Source organism: Mobula birostris, chromosome 32, assembly GCF_030028105.1.
Source record: "Mobula birostris isolate sMobBir1 chromosome 32, sMobBir1.hap1, whole genome shotgun sequence".
NCBI classification, from domain to species: domain Eukaryota; kingdom Metazoa; phylum Chordata; class Chondrichthyes; order Myliobatiformes; family Myliobatidae; genus Mobula; species Mobula birostris.
In genome coordinates, this window is record NC_092401.1 from 4,631,850 (window position 1) to 4,654,779 (window position 22,930).

The window sequence follows — 22,930 nt, forward strand, 5'->3', positions numbered from 1 at the left end:
CTCAGGTTCCCCACTCACCCCCCCATTCCTTCCTCTTCAGCCATTCACCTCTTCCACCTATCGCCTCGCAGCTTCTCACTTCATCTCCTCTCTCCCCACACCACTCACCTATCACCTGGGGTTTGTACTCCTTCCCCTCCCTCCACCTTCTTGTTCTGACGTCTCCTCCCTTCCCTTCCAGTCGTGAGAAGGCTCTCAGCCCGGCCCTTCATCTGCTTGGACCCCACCACAGACGGCGCTCACTTACTCCGGCATTTCGTGCGTCTTACCCTGAAACGATTTTCCCATCTCTAAATCCGCTGAGTCCTTACGAAAGAGTGTTGACACGAAACATTAACTCTGTTTTCATTCACTCACTGACTGGATAACCTTGCTTTAAATTTCGACTGGGTGCCGCCATGGTTTTTGCCTGTGAGAGACACACCCTCCCCCACTCTCCCTGAAACTCACCATTGCCTCTTTTGTCTACTTAGTCTTCAACTCAAAATAGTAATTTCTCCCGCATATTGCCTACATTTTCAGTTTATATGTTAACGCTGTACTTTTCTAAACGATCCCCTGACTAGCTGACGAATCCGGAGATTTCCGTTTTCATTTCGAGCCCTGCCTTTGGAGTTTAGCCAGCGGCACGAGAGTTACTGACAGACAGTAGCGTTCAGAAACGGGAAGTGGGACCTCTGTTTCACGAGGCAAGCCTTTTCACTTCAGTGCTGGTTTTCAAATCACACACGCCTGCTTTGATCTTGTGTGGACCAGAACGGAAAGGTAAGCTTTAGGTTTGAAATATTTTTTAGACAACAGGGAAGGTAAATATTGTTTCTGTTGATTCACAGAGTCGTTGATTAAGAGAATAAGTTAATAGGAAAATCATCATAATTAGTAACACGCACAAGATGCTGGAGAAAAGCCAGGATAAGAAGGTGTTGGGGGGAGGAGGGGAAAGAGTACTAGCTAGATGGTGACAGATCAGATAGGAGATAGATTCTGGCTTTTTCCCCTCATTTCCAGTCCAGATGAAAGGAATTGACTGGAAACATGGACTGTTTACTCCTGTCCATTGATGCTGCCCGACCTGTTGAGTTCCTCCAGTGTTTTGGGTGTGCTGCAGGTAATCAGGCGAGACCAGTTGAGGGGGCAGGTGGGTGGGTGCGAGAGGAGAGATGAAGCACGGAGCTGAGTAGAAAACGTAAAGGGCTGAGGAAGACAAAGATTAATTAATTATTCAGGCATACAGCACGGAACAGGTTCTGCCGGCCCAATGGTCTGCAACCCACCTGTTTAATCCTCGCCTGATCACGGGACAATTTATAATGACCCAATTCGCCTACGAAACGGTACGTCTTTGGACTGTGGGAGGAAACCGGGGCACTCGGAGGAAACCCACGCACTCACGGGAAGGACCTGCAGGCTGCTCACAGACAATGCCGGAACTGAACTCCGAATTCAGACGACCCGAGCTGTCATAGCGTTGTGCTAACCACTACGCTACCTGTAAAGATGAGTGCACTTTAATGAAGTGTTAAAGTCAAAAGTAAATTTATATTCAAAATATTGACCTGGCCAGCGCTGTTCTGTTCCTGGTTTCAGTGTCACCTCTTTCCCTGTTCTGAGATGGGCTCTGCCAGGCAAATACAAATCATGCCCTGTGGCCAGTGAGTCACTGGATCGGGGCAGGAGGACAAGTGTTAGAGGAAGGCTGAGAGAGCAGGGTGGATTTCTCAAGCAGCAAGGAAGATTTACCACAGTAAGTTGGGGTAGACATGGGTGCTGACGCCTAAAGCAATGTAAAACGGAGTTGAAAAAGAGAAGAGAAAAGCGGAGGATGAGTCACGTCAGTGTGCTAACATTGCATTCTTCATTTTGCTGCATTTCTCTTCCTGTGTCTCAGCTTCCTTTCACTTCCACCTTCTGTTGAACACATTCTTCCACAGACAGGGCAAGGAGCTGACTGACTGGGCTTCTAGCTGGGGTAGTCTGTGAGATGGTGTTCTTCCACCAGTGACGCAGGATTTGCTCTGTCTGCAAAAATAAGAGCGGCTTCCCGGTGGCCTGGCTTTTCAATTCTACTTCCTATTCGCACCCCGATATGTCAGTACTGCCATGGTCCGGCCACTCTCAGGTCGGAGGACCCCTGAGTGTATATCTAATCTCTGGACCGGTGATCATGAATATACCTGATTGCCAAGAAATTACTTCTAGAGAAGGAAGGCGAAGTCTGCTGTCCTGACCCAGTCTGTACTGCAGACCTGCAATCCGAATGGCCCCAGACTGCCCTCTGAAATCACCCCACAAAGCTGCTTTGTTCTAGGGTATTCAAACCAGCAGTGAGTAATATATGTGGCCACTTCCCATCCTGTCAATGATTCAGTACTAAAGAGGCTCAGCTGCGGTATAGGAGACCATAGGGTACAAGGTTTGCTTTTAAACGTTGGGGCCCTTGGATGAAGAATAACTTGCATTTCCATAGCAGCTTTCAGGAGTTCCCGAAGCACCTTACGGCATCACTGTGTTCATGTCAGATGCATGGCAGAAAGCGTGGTCACTGGATTTTGATACTGAACACCTGAAGTCTGAAATTTGTGCACAAGGTGCCAGCATTTACGTTTTGAACTTACTCAGCAATGATTTCACCGGGGAAGCTCACATTCCTTTTAAACGCTTCAGACCCCCTTTTCAACGCACTCAAAGTCAAAGTCAGAGTTGAATTTATTGTTACATGAACAAACATACAGGTGCAATGAAAAGCTTACTTACAACAGCATCAGGTACACAACAGTCACAACACACATAAATTATACAAGACTATACAAGAAAGAACACAATTAGAATAAAAACATAAAAATAAAGTGGAAGCCCATTGTAATGTAAATGGACAGAGCAGTTATGGCATTGCTAAACTGAAGCACGGATGGGGGTTGTACAGGCTGCATCAGCAAGCAAACAACTGAAGGCAAGTGGCTGTTCCTGAACCTGGTGATGTGCAACTTCAGGCCTCTGTACCTCCTGCCCAAATATAGCTGTGAGAAGATGGCATGACCTAGAGGTGGCGATTTTTGATGATGACGTTGCCTTCTTGAAGCAATGTCTCCTATAGGTAATACCAATGGTGGGAAGGGATTTGCTTGTGAAATTCTACTACAAATAGTGAAATACAGCCCAGTCCATCACTGGTAAAGCCCTCCCCACCATTGTGCACATCTACATGAAATGCTGCTGCAGGAAAGCAGCATCCATCATCGAGGACTTCACCGCCCAGGTCATGCTCTCTTCTCAGTTCTGCCATCAGGAGGAAAGTACAGGAGCCTCAGGACTCTCACCACCAAGTTCAGGAACAGTTACTACCCCTCAACCGTCAGGCTCCTGACCCACAGGGGATAACTTCACTCAACTTCACTTACCCCATCATTTAAATGTTCCCACAATCAATGGACTCTCTTTCAAAGACTTTTCTTCTCATGTTCTTGATTTTTGTTGCCTATTTATATATTATTGTGAATTCTTCTTTTTGCATTTCCACAGTTTGTTGTCTTTTGCACAATGGTCGAACGCCCAAGTTGGGCGATCTTTCATTTATTATGCTATTGCTTATGTTTTCCAAGACTTATTGAGTATGCCTGCAAGGAAATGAATCTTGGGGTTGTATATGGTGACATACATGTACTTTGATAATAAAATTTACTTTGAACTTTGATGTATTGGGCTGAGTCTACCACTCAAAGTTCATAATAAAAAAAGTTAAAAGTAAAATTTATTATCGGAGTACATATGTGTCACCATATACAACCCTGAGATTCTTCTCTTTTCCTGCGGGCATACTTAGCTGATCTATAGAACAGTAACTGTAACAGGATCTATAAACAGTAATCATCAGGAACTGTAAAAAAACTCCCTGCAACTTCTTGGGTTCCTGCGTATTTGAAATGTCGCACCTGATCATGCTGTGGCCAACCAGGATACTTACAACAGTACATCTGTAGAAGTTTATTAGAGTATTCGGTGACAAGCCAAACCTCCTTAACCTTCTAGTGGATGAAAGATTCTGTCATGTCTTTCTCATGATTACATCTACGTGCTGAGCCTGGGACAGGGCATCTGATTTGTTAAAGCCCAGGAAGTCAACGCTATAAACTCAACGGCACTCCAGTTTCAGTGTTCCTTTCAAACGCACCAAGATGCTGTTTACAGTTTTTCCTCTAAACTCAACTAGTACACTGGAAGGTTTACGATGCATCTGTGTAGCATATAAGAAACAGTGGTGCAGTACTAGTGGGAATAAAATCCAAAAAAATTAGTATCTCTTGGTCCAGCACCAACAAAATCTCAAGCATACTGGGTTATCAGAATCTTACTTCACTGGATCTGCCAACAGGAACTTTTGCCCAAAAATGTGGGTGTTGATATGTATCTTAGAGTAGGAGAGGGAGCAAGGCAGAGAGGTTTATGGAGGAATTTCCAGAGCCTAGAGCCGTGACAGTGGCAAGCACAGCAGCCAGCTGTGAAGGGATTGCATTTGGACCTCAGCTTCAGAGATTAGAACTGGAAGGAAACTACAGAGAAAATATGGGGAGAGAGAGTGAATGGATTTGTAAATGAGTATGAGAATCCAATTGCTGGCCACAGAAAGATACTTACACTTATTGATTTTCATCCTTTTGCAGATGACCATTTCCAACCCATGGTACAGGTTGGCTTCTCTGATTGCTGCCTACTTGGTGTCATCGGTGACCTCTGACATTTCCTGCTATGATGACAATGGACAGCCAGTTGATTGGTAAGTTGGGTCATTCACCTTTCAAACCAGGAAGACTTTGAACTAGAGACTAGGCTAACCTTTTCTGGAGAAAATTTTAAAGAGATACAGGAAGATTGAAGATGGATAAAAGGCAGTGAAGATGTTATCAGAAATGATAGTGGAATCTTGATCAGGTGGGTGTCTGTCTCTCCCTTGTTAGTGAGAGAGAGTGCCTGTGGGATGTTGAAAATGTTGGAGGTAGACCATGGTCTCTCTTCAGGGGCTTTACTGTTGCTGGCGTGGTGGGTGGTGGGAATGCTGATGCTTTATGCTAGAATAAGTGGGGAAGGGGAGGGTTTGATGCTGCTTGTGCGTGAGAGCGGGCAGGGGGCTTTGGGATTCTTACGTTTTTTTCTGTCGTTCATTATTTGGGGTTTTTTTCTTCTGTTTCATGGATGTTTGTGAAGAGTAAGCATTTCAGGTTGTATACTGCATACATTCTCTGATATTAAATGGAACCATTGAACAGGAAATGAAGCTTAAATTAGGTAAGTCAAGGCATTGCATTTTTGGAAGACAAGTCAGAATAGGACTTTCAGAGTGAACAGTAGGGCCCTGGGGAATGTCGTAGAACAGAGAGACCTTTGGAGTACATGGTTCGTAGGTAGACAGAGTGATGAAGAACATTTTTGACATGCCAGCCTTGATCAATCAGGACACCGGGTGCAGAAGTTAGGGTGTTGTGTTATAGTTGTTCAAGATGTTGCTAAGGCCACCTTTGGAATATTGCGATCAGCTTTTGTCACCCTTCTACAGGAAAGAAGCTATTAAGCTGAAAGAGTGCAGAGAGGACTATGAACAGAACTCATTTCAATTCATTTTGGTTCTTTTAACGTACAGTATACAACCTGAAATTCGTACTCTTCACAGACATCCACAAAACAAGAGACTCTATAGAATGAATGATAGAACATTGAAGCCCGAAGGTCCTGCCACTCCCCCCACCATTGAGAAAGGTTGAGCAGTGTGTATTGGCGTATGTTGTGAAATTTGTTAACTTTGTGGCAGCAGTGCAATGCAATACATAATAATAGAAAAAATATGAATTACAATAAGTATACAGTTAAATTAAATAAGTCGTGAAAAAATAAAAATTAAAAAGTAGTGAGGTAGTGTTCATGCATTCAATGTCCATTCAGAAATCGGATGGCAGAGGGGAAGAAGCTGTTCCTGAATAGCTGAGTGTGTGGCTTTGGGCTCCCATACCTCCTTCCTGATGATAACAATGAGAGCAAGGCATGACCTATGTGATGGGTCCTCAATGAAGGACGCCACTTTTTTTGAGGCATCGCGCCTTGAAGATATCCTGGATGCTGGGGAGGGTAGTGCTCATGATGGAGCTGACTAAGTTTACAGTTCTCTGCAGCTTACTGTGATCCTGTGCAGTGCCTCCCCAATGTCCCCCGCCCCTGCCAGATTGGACCAGCTTAGATGAGAGCATTGGTTGGCATGGACTAGTTGGGCCAAACAGAAGGTTTCCACGCTGTATGACTCATTGCTTTATAACAACAGGAGGTCATTTTGTCCTGTTCTTCCTCTCGCTCATCATCACATACGATAGAGGAATTCAAGAACCTTTTGGGTAGGCACATAACTCGCGGAAAATGAAAGGTGTAGTCAGAAGGGATTCGTTTAATTTGCCGTTTAATTTCTGATAATTGTAGGCTGAAAGGCCTGTCCTTGTGCTGTGCTACTCTACAAGTTCTATCGTGGCAGGCTCCAGTCCAGCTGTTCACCTTGGCCCCCAAAAAGCTTGGCTAACAGGAATGGATGGAACTCTGGACATGTGTGGTTGTCGTTGAACATGGAAACAGAGTCTTTGTCTCTTGAGGTCTATGCTGAGCATCAAGCACCCATCAACGCACTAATCCTACCCCAAACAAAAGAAAGTCTGCAGATGCTGGAAATCCGAGCAACACACACAAAATGCCGGAGGAACTCAGCAGCCCAGGCAGCATCTATGGGAAAGAGTGAACAGTCGATGTTTCGGGCCGAGACCCTTCATCAGGACTGGAGAAAAAAGATGAGGGTGAGAGTAAGAAAGTGAGAGGGGGGAGAAAGAACCTCAAGGTGATAGGCGAAACTGGAAGAGGGGAGGAGTGAGGTAAGGAGCTGGGAAGTTGATTGGTGAAAGAGATGCGGGGCTGGAGAATCAGATAGGCGAGGACAGAAGGTCATGGGAGAAAAATAAGGAGGAGCACCAGAGGGAGGTGATGGCCAGGTGAGGAGATAAGGTGAGAGAGGGAAATCGGATGGATAATGGCGAAGGAGAGAGGGGGCTAATTACCGGAATTTCAATAAATCGATGTTCATGCCATCAAGTTGGAGGCTACCCAGACGGAATATAAGGTGTTGCTCCTCCAACTTGAGTGTGGCCTCATCGCGACAGTAGAGGACGCCACAGGCTGACATATCGAAATGGGAATGGGAAGTGGAATTACAATGGGCGGCCGCTGTGAGGTCCTGCTTTTTCTGGTGGATGCAGCATAGGTGCTCGGCGAAGCAGTCTCCCAATCTTTGTCGGGTCTCACCGATGTAGAGGAGGCCACACCTGGAGCACCGGATACAATAGATGACCCCAACAGACTCACAGGTGAAGTGTCGCCTCACTTGGAAGGACTGTTTAGGGTCCTCAACAGTAGTGACGGAGGAGGTGTAGGGGCAGGTGTAGCACTTGCAAGGATAAGCGCCAAGAGGGAGATCAGTGGGGAGGGACGAACAGACAAGGAAATCGTATTGGAAGCGATCCTTGTGGAAAGCAAAAAGTGGAGAGAGGGAAAGATGTGCTTGGTGGTGGGATCCTGCTTGAGATAGCGGAAGTTACGGAGAATTATGTGCTGGACACGAAGGCCGGTAGGGTGGTAGGTGAGGACAAGAGGAATCATATCCCTGGTGGGGTGGCGGGAGGATGGGATGAGGGCAGGCATGCACAAAAGGAAGAGATGAGGTTGGGGGCAGCATTGATGGTGGAGGAAGGGAAGCCCCTTTCTTTGAAGAAGAAGGACATCTTCTTCCATTCTTGAATCAAAAGCCTCATCCTGAGAGCAGATGTGGTGGAGATGGAGGAATTGAAAAAAGGGGCTGGCATTTTTACAAGTAACAGGGAGGGAAGAGGTATAGTCCAGGTAGCTGTGAAAGTCCTTGGGTTTATAATAGACATCAGTAGATAAGCTGTCTCTAGAGATAGGGACAGACAGATCAAGAAAGGGGAGGGAGGTATTTGAAATGGACCAGGTAAATTTGAGGGCAGGGTGGAAGTTGGAGGCAAAGTTGATGAAGTCGGTAAGCTCTGCATGGGTGCAGAAAGAAAGTCCAACGCAGTAGTCGATGTAGAGTCGGAAAAGTTGTGGAGCAATACTAGTGTAGGCTTGGAACATTGACTGTTCCACATAACCGACAAACAGGCAGGCATAGCGTGGACCCATGCGAGTGCCCATGGCTGCACCTTTTGTTTGAAGGAAATGGGAGGAGCTGAAGGGGAAATTGTTAAGAGTGAGGACAAGTTCTGCCAGATGCAGGAGAGTTGTTGTGAAGGGGAACCGGTTGGGTCTGATGTCCAGAAAGAAACAGAAAGCTTTGAGGCCTTCCTGGTTGGGGATGGAGGTGTATAGGGACTGGACATCCATAGTAAAAATAAGATGCTCAGGGCCAGGGAAACTGAAATCATTGAAAAGAACTGGAGCGTGTGAAGTGTCATGGATGCAGTTAGGAAGGAACTAAACGAGGGGGGATAAAACTGAGTTGAGATATGCAGATATAAGTTCAGTGGGGCAGGAACAAGCTGAGACAATGGGTCTACCTGGACAAGCAGGAGGTAGAAATGGGAGGTGTGGGGTGTAGGAACTATGAGGTTGGTGGCAGAGGATGGGAGATCTCCAGAGCTAATGAGGTCAGTGATGGGGTGGGAGACAATGGCCTGGTGCTCCTTAGTGGAGTCCTGTTTGAGGGGTAAGTAAGAGGAGGTGTCTGAGAGTTGTCGCCAGGCCTCAGCAAAGTAGAGGTCCATCCGCCAGGCTACTATAACACCGCCCCTTATCTGCAGGTTTGATAGTGAGATTAGGATGAGTGTGGAGGGAATGGAGAGCAGAGTGTTTGGAAGGAGTCAGGTTGGAATTGGAATGAAGAGTGTTAAAGTCTAGATGGTTAATGTCCCATTGGCAGTTGGCAATGCAAAGGTCCAGAGCAGGCAGAAGACCAGAGCGGGGTGTCCAAGAAGAGGAGGAAGGATGGAGATGGGAGATGGGTCATCGGTGCAGGGTGGGGAGCCCTTGCCAAAGAAGTAGGCTCCAAGACAGAGGTGGCAGAAGAAGAGCTCAACTTTGTAGTGGGCGCGGAATTCACTGAGGTGTGGGCACAGGGGGACAAACGTGATGCCCTTACTGAGGACAGAGGGGGCAAGGTCAGAGGGAATGGTGAAGACCCGGCACAGATGAGAGCTGAGAAGGGGGCTGGTAGTGTCAGAGGAGAGGGCAGGGTGTTCAGGGAAGGTGAGCTGAGGGGAAGATGGAGTCTCCGAGGACCCAGGAGCTGGCAGTGGGGCCTGAGAGACTCGGGATTGCAGAATAGTGGTGGGGGAAGGGGAGACAGGGGCCCCAGCGGCACCGCATAAACACCTGGCCAGGAAATCATGTTGGTCAAGGCCGGAGTCGGAGTTAGAGTTTGCGCAATCGGCACTTTGAAGGTGTCCAAGGTCGTTGGAACCCACATTGATTGGGCAAAGTCCGGGCTTTAAATCTGCTCAGGATTGTCAGAACCGCTGATGTCGGCAGCAGGGATCCTGCCCCAGCCCACTTTATTCCCAATACATTCCCATCGTCTTCCTCCCACATCCTGTATTCATCAACTCATTAGGGCCAACTGCACCCCGCTGAGGAATCAGCTCCACTGGTTGTGTGGTTGTGTCACTCTGCTGCCCTCACGTCCCTGGGAATGGACAACTACTCTCCGTGTTCCAACGGGGCTTTCCCGTGGATTGCTCACAAACTGGTTCCCCTCTGCCCTGCTGGGTGGAGCAGTGTAAACTGTAATGAAGGTTCTGCAGATGCTGGAGATTCAACACAGCACACACCAAATGCTGGAGGATGCAAACAACAGGAATTCTGCAGATGCTGGAAATTCAAGCAACACACATCAAAGTTGCTGGTGAACGCAGCAGGCCAAGCAGCATCTCTAGGAAGAGGTACAGTCGTCGTTTCAGGCCGAGACCCTTCGTCAGGACTGGAGAGGACGTGGAAAGAAGCCAAACACAGTAGACTGAGACCTTTTATCAAAGTTCAAAGTAATTTTAAAAATCAAAGTACTTACATGTCTGTCACATATACATCCTCAGTTGACTCAGTCCCACAGTTCGTGGCTAGCTCCCCCCTCCACAGGAGGCAGAGACATCAAAAGGAATACGATTGCTTCTTGAGTAGGCTAAAACCACGCAGGGTCATAATGAAAGTAAGTCAAAAACAAAAAGTAGATATGATTCCTATCTTCCTGTTCCCTCCTGGTGCGTTTGTGATACTCGTGATCCGTGAAGACTTCACGAGCTACCTCATTCTTAATGTGACTTGGGCCTTGAGCCATCTCTCCATTAAGTACAGACCCATGACTACTTAACCCCTAGTTCACCAGGAGAATCTAACTTTATCGATCAGGACAGAAATCCTTTAGAGTGGTCAAAGAACAAAATGGACAGATTTTCCATTGTCATAGTCACAGTCATACTTTATTAATCCCGGGGGTATACACACACACACAAAATGCTGGAGGAGTTTTGCCTTCTGATATCTGAAATAAAGAGACATTGTTTTTATATTAAGTCAGGCAACAGAGACAAACAGAATTAATATTTTAGAGCAACACACAAAAAATGCTGGGGGGACTCAGCAAGTCAGCAGCATCTATGGAGGGGAATAAGTAGTTGACATTTTGGGCCAAGACCCTCATCAGGACTGGAAAGAAGGGGGCAGAAGCCAGATTAATGAGTTGGGGGGGGGGAGAGGAGTACAAGTTAGCAGGTGATAGGTGAGACCAGGTGATGGGGAAGAAGTGAGATGATAGATGAAAAGGGTAAAGGGTTGAAGAGGAAGGAATCTGACAGGAGAAGAGAGTGGACCAAGGGAGAAAGAGAAGGAGGAGGGACACCAGAGGGAGGTAATATTCAGTAGAGGGGAGGGGAAGGGATAAGAGTTGATCCAAAATGGGGAATGTTTCCATTCTTCCATTTAACATGGAAGGAGACAATAAGCTCACTATGCCAGCTCACTAAATATTCCCATTCTTCCCCTCATTTTCCCTCCACTTTCTCATCAGATCCAATACCCACCTGCTCCCCCCCCCCACCTCTCACCTATACACCATTGACAGTGGTGAATTAACGTACCAGCCAGTGCACCTTTGGTACATGGGAGGAAACCTGGGCACCCAGAAGACACCTACATGGTGATAGGGAAATCATGCAAACTCCACACAGACAGGCCCCAAGCTCAGGGTAGAACCCAAGCTGCTGGACGCGGGAGACAAGCCGTGCCACTATGAACTCGGAGCAGTAACTGACGTGACAGTCTGGGGAGGTTTCAGACACCGCGACTGATCTGTCATTATAACATCACTGATACGTAACCCTGACCCAGTGGTGCACATAATGAGCGATCCACGGACTGTGTTTCAACAATCTAAAGCACCTTCCTCTGCTCAGCAGTCTGTTCCCTACCTCCATTACTGTCTCAGCTGTCTGTTCACTACCTCCATTACTGTCTCAGCTGTCCGTTCACTACCTCCATTACTGTCTCAGCTGTCCATTCACTACCTCCATTACTGTCTCAGCTGTCTGTTCACTACCTCCATTACTGTCTCAGCTGTCTGTTCACTACCATTACTGTCTCAGCAGTCCATTCACTACCTCCATTACTGTCTCAGCTGTCTGTTCACTACCTCCATTACTGTCTCAGCTGTCCATTCACTACCTCCATTACTGTCTCAGCTGTCTGTTCACTACCTCCATTACTGTCTGTCTGAACTTCATGCTGGCCAGGCTCTCCTTATTCGTCTCTGTAAGCTCAAGATAAACCTGGTTCCTGCCCACACTCTTTACCCTAACACATGCCTATCAATACAGGATCCCGCTTGAGGGAAGCATCGACTTTTTAAATATTCCCATCCCTGTTTCAATTGCCCTGTGCTCTTACTGCCCATAACACCACTAGCATTTAGGGCAGCAATGAAAGTCCACCATCTCAGCTGGTGTTCAGGGTTCCCTTCATGTCAGCAGCCTCCTCTCGGTTTTCACCACTGTTGGTTGTGCAAGTCCTGGCTGGAGACTCAGGAATACCTTCACACTCAGATGTTGAAAGATCCTTCATTGCTGTTTTCTTAGCAATTTTGTTTGACCAGTCAGGGTTGTTAGCTCTGAGCTGAACCCCCGAACCTGGAGGGATGGTGGACACTGTAAGTCTGGCCTCTACTCTTTGACCTTTTTGGCATGGGTGGCCCTACCAAGGCCCTGACTCCAGTCAACATAGCTCTCTGGGTCATCGAGGCACACAAGCCTCCAAGCCCTACGACAAGATTGTGGGCCTCTCTAATCCCTTCCAGCCTTGTGACTTTCCAGTCTTGACATTCCCGAATGTATCAGCGGAAGCAGTGATACACCAGCAGTCCTTCCACTCCAGTGCGTTGCACTCAGTGTTCACAATCTGACCTCCTCTACGGCCGAGGTACTGAATGCTGACTGGGTGACTGCTTCGTGGAGCACCCACACTCAGTTGACGGGGGTGACCCCAATCTTCCAGTTGCCTACCCAACCCAGTCTCACTCCAACTCTCTTCCAGTGTCCTCCTGCTCTGCTACAACAAGGACCAATCACCCTTAAGGGACAACGCTTCGTCTGTCTGAGCACACTGCAACACTCATTATCAAACAGGAAACTTCCTTCTTTTTGTAATACAGTGAGCTGTTTCTGAGCCATAATTTTGCCTCACTGTTTCTTCTGTTTTAGTTACTGTAATAGAAAAGGCTCCTTGGCATGTTGGGTATGCTCCTGCCAACCCTGTCGATGCAGGGTCCTATCCAGATACATCACAGCTTGTTATGGCGTCTGCTCAGCCCGTGACCCCAAGAACCTGCAGAGAGTTGTGGACACAGCTCAGCACGTCACGGAAACCAGCCTCCCCTCCATGGACTTTGCCTACATTTATCGCTGCCTCAGTTAATTCGGGAAGCTAATTGAAAACTCCACCCACCACGTTCCATCCTCTCCCCTCTCCCATTGGACAAAGGCCTGGAAGCACCTGTCACCAGGCTCAGGGACAGCTTCCATCCCAGAGTGAATGTTACAGTTCAGGTGAATGGTATAAACGAGACGTAGACCCCACAACCAGCCTCTTCGTGACCCTGTACCTCATTATCTACCTGCATTGCACTCTCCCTGTTGTCTCTACACTTTACTGTGCACTCTGTTCCTGACTTTCCTTGTACTATTTCAATGCACGAGGTAATGATCTGATCTGTAGGAATAGTATATAAGACAAGCTTTTCACTACACCTCAGTACATGTGACAAGATTCTAGGCATTTACCCCTGCAAGCAGCGTAAGTGCTACAGCTGCCCACACACCTCCTCCCTCACCTCCATTCAGGACCCTAAACTGTCCTTCCAGGTGAGGTAACACTTCACCGGCGAATCCGCTGGAGGCGTCTGTTGTGTCCGGTGCTCCTGATGCAGCCTCCTGTACGTTGGTGAGATCCGTTGTAAATTGGGGGACTGCTTCGTCACACACCTCCACTACATGGGCCACAAGCATGACTTCCCGGTGGCCAGACGTTTCAAATCCATTTCCCATTCCCGTTCCAAAGTGTCAATCCATGGTCTCCTCCTGTGCCAAGATGAGGCCAAACTGAGGTTGGAGGAGCAATACCTTATGTTCCCTCTGGGTACCGTCCAAACTGATAGCACGAACATCGAGTTCCGATAAACAAATCCACCCCCCCCCCCCCACCTTCCTCTATTCCCCACTCTGACCTTTCACTCTTCTCACCTGCCTATTATCCTGGGTTCCCTTTCTCCTATGGTGCACTCTCCTCTCCTATCAGATTCTTACTTCTCCAGCCCTTGACCTTTCCCACCCACCTGACTTCACCCATCACCTTCCAGCTAGCCTCCTTCCCTTCCCGCCACCTTTTTATTCTAGCAACTCCCCCCTTCCTTTCCAGTCCTGAAGAAGGGTCTGGGCCCAAAATATCAACTGTTTATTCATTTCCATGTATGCTGCCTGACCTGCTGACTTCCTCCAGCATTTTGTGTGTGTTGCTTGTGACAATAATAAACCAATTCCAATTCCAACTACTCTGGCCCATCGAGTCCGTGTTAAACATGGAGCACCCATTTTCCTTAACTCTTAATTCTATCCCAGCATGACTTATTCTTCCCAGATTCTCAACCTTCCCCTGTCCCACCACCACAAAATTCTAACACTCACCTACACAGTAAGGGCAATTTACAGTGGACAATTAACAAACCAGCCTGCACACTTCTGGGAGGAAACCCACCTGGTCACAGAGGGATTGTGCAAACTCCACATAGACAGTGGTCAGGATCGAACCTGGATCACTGGGGCAGCAGCTCTACTTGCTTTGCTACTGTGCCATTTCTCTTTTTTGTATAGTCTGGCCTGCTGAGCATGTTGACACTCTTACCAGTAGCAATGCATTGCACAGACAAAAAAAAACTTAATCCAGTTTTAACGGAACCAGCCCTCTAACATTCGTCATCCAGTCCCACCCTGGCAGAAACATTTTTTTGCTCCATCTATTCCTCCTCCAACCACACCGTTTACGATCCAAAGCCTGACTGCAAGTGGTGGAGGATTGGACACTGGGCCAGCAACCCCATCCCAATGAAACCCAGAGCCACAGAAATGTCAACCGAAACTCCGAACACCTCACCCCTGACGGAGGAAGGATCTTCAGTGGGCTACACCTGGGGACAACTTGAAAGACTGGACAAGAACAGAGAACTTTGATAAGCTGCTGAAGAGGCTTAGGCCCCAGTAGGGGTGATGGGTGAAGGAATTTCCTCTCCACCAGGAGAGAGGAGAAGATGGCCGCGCGACGCAGCGCACGCGGCCATTCTGAATTGATATCGTATCCGTTAACTAGGGGGCTGTGCACAATCCGGATTTGATGGAGACAGCCGTGAGAAGCACAGAGGAACATCTGGAGAAACTTCTGAAATGCCTGCTTCGCTGCCGCTGCTACTGTGCAATCGAGAATCCCCAGAGGGGAAGGCCCCAAATCCTCGGCTTTGCCTATTGCCTGTTGCCGGGGCCGGGGTCGAAGCGCTCGGCAGAGATGGTGCTCGGTGTCGGAGAGCTGGTCGGAGGCTCGGAGTTTTCGGACGGACTCGGAGTCGGACTGTGGTCGGATGCTTCCAGGATGCTGCATCAGCAAGTTTGCGGCGCTGGAGGTTCACCGTCTGCATGAGATGATGGGACTTTCGAGAGACTTTGAGACTTTTTACCGTGCCATGGTCTGTTCTTTATCAAATTACAGTATTGTTTTGCACTGTTGTAACTATATGTTATAATTACGTGGTTTTTGTTAGTTTTTAAGTCGGTTTGTCATGTGTTTCTGTGATATCATTCTGGAAAAATATTGTATCATTTCTTAATGCATGCATTACTAAATGACAATAAAAGAGGACTATGTGTCCTCATAATCTAATCTAATCTATCTTCTCTGCTAAGTAAATTAACTATTCTTTCTCTTTCCCCCAGTTACTTTGAAGGGCCTCAAACCTAAAATGTTTACTGTATCTCATTTCAAAGCTGTTGGAGAACCTGCCGTGTGTTTCTCAAATTTACTGTGTTTATCTCTCAACTCTACAAGCCTGATAGCTTACTCAGAATACCAACATACCCACCAGAAAGGGGAAATATTATCTCAGCCCAAAACATTGACTTTCTATCCATGCTGCCTGGTGCCCCGCTGAGTCCCTCCAGCACCTTGTGTGCATTGCTCAACATTTTCAGCTTCTGCAGAATCTCTTGTCTCTCATATTAGGTTGAAAACCCGTTTATGTAAGTGGATAGAACTTGTCCACATCAAGTTGTCAGGACAGCCCACGGACTCACTTTACAGGATTCTAATAGTTCAAAGTACATTTACTGTCAGAGTATGTATACTTTATAGAACCTTGAGAGTCATCTCCTTACAGACATCCGCGAAAAAAAACCAAAAGAAGCTACTGAATATCAAGGAAGAACGTCCAAAGACTCAGTGGGCAGAGAGAGGAAAAAAAAACAAATCGTGCAAACAATAAACAGCATCCACAACTGAAGTTCGCAACACCAGGCATCACTGCAGCTGATCCAGAGATCCACCAGTTGCTGGCCACAGCCTCAATGACGAGCAAACGCCATGGAGCAATGAGCCAAACCAGCCAGTCTCCCACCTCCGACCCAACACTGACAATTTCAGACTGGCCCGATGCTGAAACTTTCCTGTTCCTTGGCCACAGGCTTGGGCTCTGCTACCTGCCCCTTCCAATTCGGCTCGGGTCTTAAATCGGTCAAACCTCGGATCTCAGCTCTGAATTTCCCCCTAGTCCGTTCCAGCAACTCCATCGTGCAGCTGTCTCGCCCTGGCGAAACTCCAGCCACACCGCAAAAATACCAAATTGTACAGGCAACTCAGCTCAACTCCGACAGGGAAGCCACAGCCCACTGTTTTCAGGAATTATTTGCCAGAAAAAGTGTCAATAACAAAGTATTTAGTTGCTTTCTTTGTTTCATTAACCACCAGAAGGTTGTTACTTAAACCAGCAAGTAGCACCGTCTTAAACTGGAAGACTCCACAACTCATTCTTCGTGTTAATTATTTATCTTATTTATTAATTTATTATTATTTGTTTCTTCTTCTGTATTTGCATAGTGTTTCTTCTTTTATACATTGGGTTGTTTGTCAGTCTTTGTGTGTAGTTCTTCATTGATTGACTCTCTCACGGTGGTGTCTGAAAAGAGGATGCTGTCTAAGTTGCATGCCATCTTGGTCAATGTCTCCCATCCACTACATAATGTACGGGGTGGGCACAGGAGTACATTCAGCCAGAGACTCATTCCACCGAGATGCATCACTGAGAGTCATAGGAAGTCATTCCTGCCTGTGGCCATCAAACTTTACAACTCCTCCCTTGGAGAGTCAGACACCCTGAGCCAATAGGCTGGTCCTGGACTTATTTCATAATTTATTGGCATAATTTACATATTACTATTTAACTATTTATTACTATTTTCTGTTACTATTCTATTACTAGTTATTATTTCTATGACTATTACTATTACTATTTACTAATAGTAATATTACTATTACTATTTCTATTACTGTTTATTATTTATGGTGCAACTGTAACGAAAACCAATTTCCCCCGGGATCAATAATGTGTGACTATGACTATGACTATTCTATTGTATTTCTCTGTTCTACTGTGAATGCCTGCAAAATGAATCTCAGGGTAGTGTATGGTGACATATACATACTTTGATGATAAATTTACTATAAGCTTGAACATTTCCTTTTCACATTAACATTAACTTCTTGTTCCGGCCTCCTTTTACTCTACCTTCAGGTTTATACTGTACAAGTTGCCGAAATCCGTTGAAGGCCATGGCTCACTCTACCTGTACATGGACCAAGGGACTTCTGGCTGGACAGCTGGGAAATACCCAATAAATGACACACATGGAGCAGTGGGGGCAACTTTGCAGCAACTCTATGAAAGCTCTGCAGCTCAGGTAACTGAAGTCCTTGTCCCCCTGGTTGAACTGAATGGAGGGGCAAGGTGGACCACCTTAGATCAGACACAAACACATCTAATGAGTAGTCAGTCCAGAAGTTTCTTCCATATTTCTTTTAAGTAAGCAGCTCCCCCCACCAACTTATCATCACAACGAAACTCCTTACAAGTTCTTACCTCTCTGAAAAGTAAAATTTTGCAGGCCTGTTGGAAAATGCATCGGAATTAAGTTGTAAATACAGAAGTCTTTCAACCAGTCAGCACAGCACAATGGGCAAACTGAGATCCATCTGAGTTGTATCATTTTAATATGAAATGAGAAAATAAGTCACCCGTATTAAATAGATATTGTGGTTGGTCTCTTATCTACCTGTCAGTTACATTAATCAACTTAAATGTGTCAATTATATAAACTCATCCAGTTAATGAGAACTCTGTGAATTAACTGTGATAGTGTTACTAAACTCTTCTCGAGCTCCCAGCTGGGTAGAGGAATCGATTATAACTGATGTTTCGATGACAAACTCTGCCATCTTAATCAGGGACGTGGCCTGGGCATGTCTAGTCTGGTGGTATTTATACCCCACAGTCCGTCCCTTCTGATTGATTAGTCCTCATCCAATCAGGTTTCTCCTCTCCCGCCTTGTTTACAATCGAATTTCAGTTCCTACTTAGAGCGAGACCTTCGTCTTTGTTAAAATTCTTTCCCTCTAGATTTATTTCAATGGCTTCCTTTACCAGGTTGTCCCAAAAGACATTGGCATGGCACAGTAGTTTTGTGCCGTCAAAGTCAATCCTATGCTTATCACAAATGCAATGTTCTGCTACCGCCAATTTCTCCGGGTAACACAAACAGATACACCTCCTGTGCTCCTTGAGCCAGTCACAACAGGTCACCCAGAGACATGAGTTTCAATCCTGCCTGTGCAGTTAATTCCAATAATTAAATACAGAACAAAAGATAAAGCTGTTTTTATTATTGAAAGACCAGGAAACAATTATATTGTTATTACAGTAAAAAACATCTGACTCACCACTGTCCTTCAGGGATAGACTAAGCTGCAGATCAGATTTACAATAAGTTCATTGTCTTGTGCATACATGCCCAGGGTGAAAATTAGCTTCTTGAAGTAGCTGCACAGTACATTATAGACACGACTGGCATGAATTAATATAAATGAAATTAAGACAAATTATATAGAATTTGTGGGCACGTGGCCAAGTGGTTAAGGCATTGGACTAGCGATCTGAAGGTCGTGAGTTCGAGCCCCAGCCGAGGTAATGTGTTGTGTCCTTGAGCAAGGCACTTAACCACACATTGCTGTGCGACGACACCGGTGCCAAGCTGTATGGGTCCTAATGCCCTTCCCTTGGACAACATTGGTGTCGTGGAGAGGGGAGACTTGCAGCATGGGCAACTGCTGGTCTTCCATACAACCTTGCCCAGGCCTGCGCCCTGGAGAGTGAAGACTTTCCAGCTGCAGATCCATGGTCTCGCAAGACTAACGGATGCCTTTTTTTTATATAGAATTTATAGTACAAAATAAACATAACAACATTGGGCAAGTTGGGCGAGGAAAAGAAATAAAAGTCTGAGGTCATGTTTGAGCTTTCAAGTTGGTTTAAGAGCCTGATGACAATGGGGACGGAAGCTATACTTGAACCATGGGTTGTGGATCTTCAGGCTCCTGCGCCTCTTGTCTGATGATTTGTATGTAGGTTCTGGCTTATATTTAACTCCAGATCTACGGAAAAACTTTGACCCTTCACTACCTTCTGAAAAGACCCAGCCAGCCATTCAGCTCAGAGGTAGATAGAAGTGTGTAAAATCTGCCTTTGATACCCACCTCCTATGGACATAGAAACATTGTTCTTGATTTCAAATGCAAATAGCAGGGCCATACTCAGCCTAAAATACAAAACGCTTCAGTTGGATTGATGAAAGGAGGCAAATGCTGAGTTTCTAGAGAGAGCAAATGGCCGGTGGTTGAAGTTAAAGAGAACAAAAACAAGAGGCCAGAAATGTAAAATGAAAAAAAACAGTACAAACTGGAAATACACAGTGATTCAAGTTGCAGCTGTGGAGATGGATGAAAGGTCATTGATCTAAAATTAATCCTGTTTTGCGCCATGCGTATGCTGTCTGAGCCGCTGAGTGTGACCAGCATTCTGTTTGGGTTTCCGTCCGGAGTTACAAGCAGTTGCTGGAGGCAATTCCATTTAACTCCAGTGTCTTTCATTGCAGCGTGATGACGTGGCGTATGTGCTCTACAATGACCAGAGCGGTGACTACTCGAGTTCAAGTGGAGGCCACACTAAAGGTGATGAGCAAAGTTTGGTATGATGTTCCCTCACTTATTCCAAACCCCAGAGCAAGTTTCTGACTTCCAGTAATTTCTACCCTCTTTTAGATGCTTTTAGAATCTCTGAACCTGGCAATTCCAATGCTAATCCCTATCTTCAACCTGTGTAAACTCTATTGCCTACTTGGTTGGCGAACCTATGGCACGCATAGAAAATTTGCTAGTGCTGCTCCTCGATTCTTGAAACCCCCGATACTCATTAAAAAAAAGATATCTTTGCTGCCAAGTGAAGCAGCGAATGATTTTTTTACAATCTGAAAGCAGTGAGATGTCTTCACTTGAAAAGAGAGACATTAGCTTGATTTGACACTTCTACATTGAAACATTGAAACGTAGAGTGAAATGCTTCATTTTTTTGTGTCAACAACCAACACAGTCTGAGGATGTGCTGGGGGCAGCCCACAAGTGTCCCCTTACTTCCAGGGCTAACATAGCATGCCCACACCTTACGAACCCTATCCCGTGCGTCTTTGGAATGCGGGAAGAAACCGGAAAACCCTGAGGAAGCCCATGGAGTCACAAGGAGAACATACAAACTCCGTATAGACAGCGCACTCAGCTGGACCAAGGTCGGAAATTCGATCACATAATTGGCCACTGACCATCCTCCCCCGTCGAATCCTCATCGGGCCATCTGAGGCTCGGCTGGCTCTGGCAGGGTGATAAAATGCCATCCTCGTGGCAGCAGGAGCTTCTCCGAATCCTCAAAGACCTCTGACCTATGTTCCCAATGCATGGTGGTGGTGGTCCAGGCCAGAGCTCTTCCAGTCAAGAGAGATAATGAAGGCCACTTCTCCGCACTTCAGAGGGAACCGGTACGGCTGAGGTTCAAATACTAACAAGCATTGAATGAGGAAGCCACGGCAAAAGCCTGGGTTGCAGTCAAATCTCTCTGTGGTAGGACAATGCACCGACTCTGGGGACCAACTGGTTCTCCCAAGCGACTCTGGCTTCCTTCTTGCCAAAGTTGACTAATGGCTACCTGGAGTTCGTGAATCTCCAGGCTCATTCAGGAAATATCTTCACTATGACTGGTCACAGCAGGCGAAAGACTCTGATATCCTGCTGGGCCCATGTTGGCTCAATCGTGCTGTAACAAGAGTCCCCGACGAGGATGGCTTGGACCCAAATGCTATAGTATTTGAGGCTGGGATTGAGACACAATTTCAAACGGATCAAAAAACTGAGCACAAAACAAATGCTACATGAAAACTCTGATAGGCTTACGACTGAGCACTGAACCTATGTTCAGGTGTTCCTTAAGTTCTCAATTCTTGGCGCCCAAAACATGATTATCAATTAACGCGAACATCATAAGCCCTTAAAGTGGCTGCTCCAGCTATCCGTACTTCAGAGAGTTTACAGCGTTTAAATCTCAGAAGCTGGCGTAGTTGGGAGAGTCTCATAACAGTAAGAGTTTAAAGGACAGGAATGGAATGAAATGTGCATAAATATGTAAATGTTAGCTTGTGTTTACAATGCAAACAACATTATAAAAAGTCATTTAATGTGTCTACAGTGCAGTGAAGTGACAAATAATAAATAGAGGAGGGTGGGGTGGGGAGTAAATAGAATGGTTGATCAGATTTAGTGCCTGAGGAAGAAACTTTTCAGTTGGCTCCTACTGTGGTGGGATACCAAGATTCCCACTTTGATTGTTGCTTCCTGTGAGATTGAAAATCTCAGTCTGGATATTTCTTTGCAATGTTGGTTAGAATATATTGGGATGGAAATGTTTATTGATCATTGTCCATTTTCTTCCTAAACCTAGGGGTTGTACTTTTGGATCAGAAACAAGGCTTCTGGTTAGTTCACAGTACTCCACACTTTCCACCGAGATCTGATGAAAGCTACAAGTGGCCTCACAGCGGGTGGACTAATGGTCAATCCTTCCTCTGTGTCACGTACCCCTATTCTCAGTTCCAGGAAATTGGTAAGGCACTTTCTCAAAAGGTATGCCTTCCGGGTTTGAGTTAACAGGAGGTGTGCACAGCCTTGAAGTCCAAAGTTTCTAAGTTGGAATCCTACTGCAGGGAGTTGGGAATACAAATATAATCAGATTTTGGTGCATAAAAGGGGCTGCTGCTCCTTTGATGATGGAGAGCAGCAATGTCAATGGGGAGGTATTGAAGCTGTGATGCACTGTTTGAAGTATGGTACTACGGAAGCTCTGCACTATGGATGGTGCAGTGCCGGGTACAGGAATTAGGGGGTGCTGTGATGTAAGATATTGTCGTGGCAGTGTACTGTTTTGGTCACTGTGATAGGAAAGGTATTATTAAACTAAAAAGTGCAGAAAAGATTTACCAGGATGCTGCCTGGACCTGGAGGCAGAGATTCATGGTACACTATAACCAGATTTAGGCCCCTTTGACCCACATAAGTCCGTGCCAAAATTTAGTCCCATCGACCTGACCCCGGACCATAGCCCTTCATACCCTTCGTATACATGTACTTATCCAAACTTCTCTTAAATGTTGCATATCCACTACTTCTGCTGGCAGCTCATTCCACACTCTCACTGTTCTCTGAGTGAAGGTTCTCCTCATGTTCTCCTTAAATATTACACCTTTAACCCTGAACCTATGACCTCTAATTCTAGTCTCACCCAACCTCACGGGAAAAAGCCTGCTTGCATTTGCCCTTTTTATACTCCTCATAGTTTTGTATTATCTTTCTCAAATCTCCCCTCATTCCCCTTGACTCCGGGGAATAAAGTCATAACCTGTTCAGTCTTTCCCTATATCTCAGGTCCTCAAGGCCTGACAACATCTTTGTAAAAGTTCTCTGTAGCCTTTCAATTTTATCGATGTCTTTTCTGTATGTACCGTAGGTGACGAGAACTGCCCCAAATTAGGCCTCACCAACATCTTATACAACTTCAATATAACAGCCCAATTCCTGTACTCAGTACTTCGATTTATGAAGTCCAATATGCCAAAAGCTCTCTTTATGACCCTATCTACCTGTGACACCACTTTTAAGGAATTATGGATCT

At 46.1% G+C, this 22,930-nt stretch overlaps 1 protein-coding gene across 1 annotated transcript in view; it reads left to right on the forward strand.

Annotated features, from left to right (window-relative positions):
• The first annotated feature begins 229 nt into the window (after positions 1-229).
• Positions 230-22,930, forward strand: part of LOC140191155 (deoxyribonuclease-2-alpha-like) — a 35,136-nt gene continuing 12,435 nt past the window's right edge. Inside the window, exons 1-5 of the mRNA XM_072248283.1 lie at positions 230-765; positions 4,659-4,771; positions 17,402-17,567; positions 19,815-19,890; positions 21,704-21,865. Coding sequence (XP_072104384.1) covers positions 4,659-4,771; positions 17,402-17,567; positions 19,815-19,890; positions 21,704-21,865 — 517 coding nt within the window. The 5' untranslated portion in view covers positions 230-765. The remainder of the gene's footprint in view (positions 766-4,658; positions 4,772-17,401; positions 17,568-19,814; positions 19,891-21,703; positions 21,866-22,930) is intronic.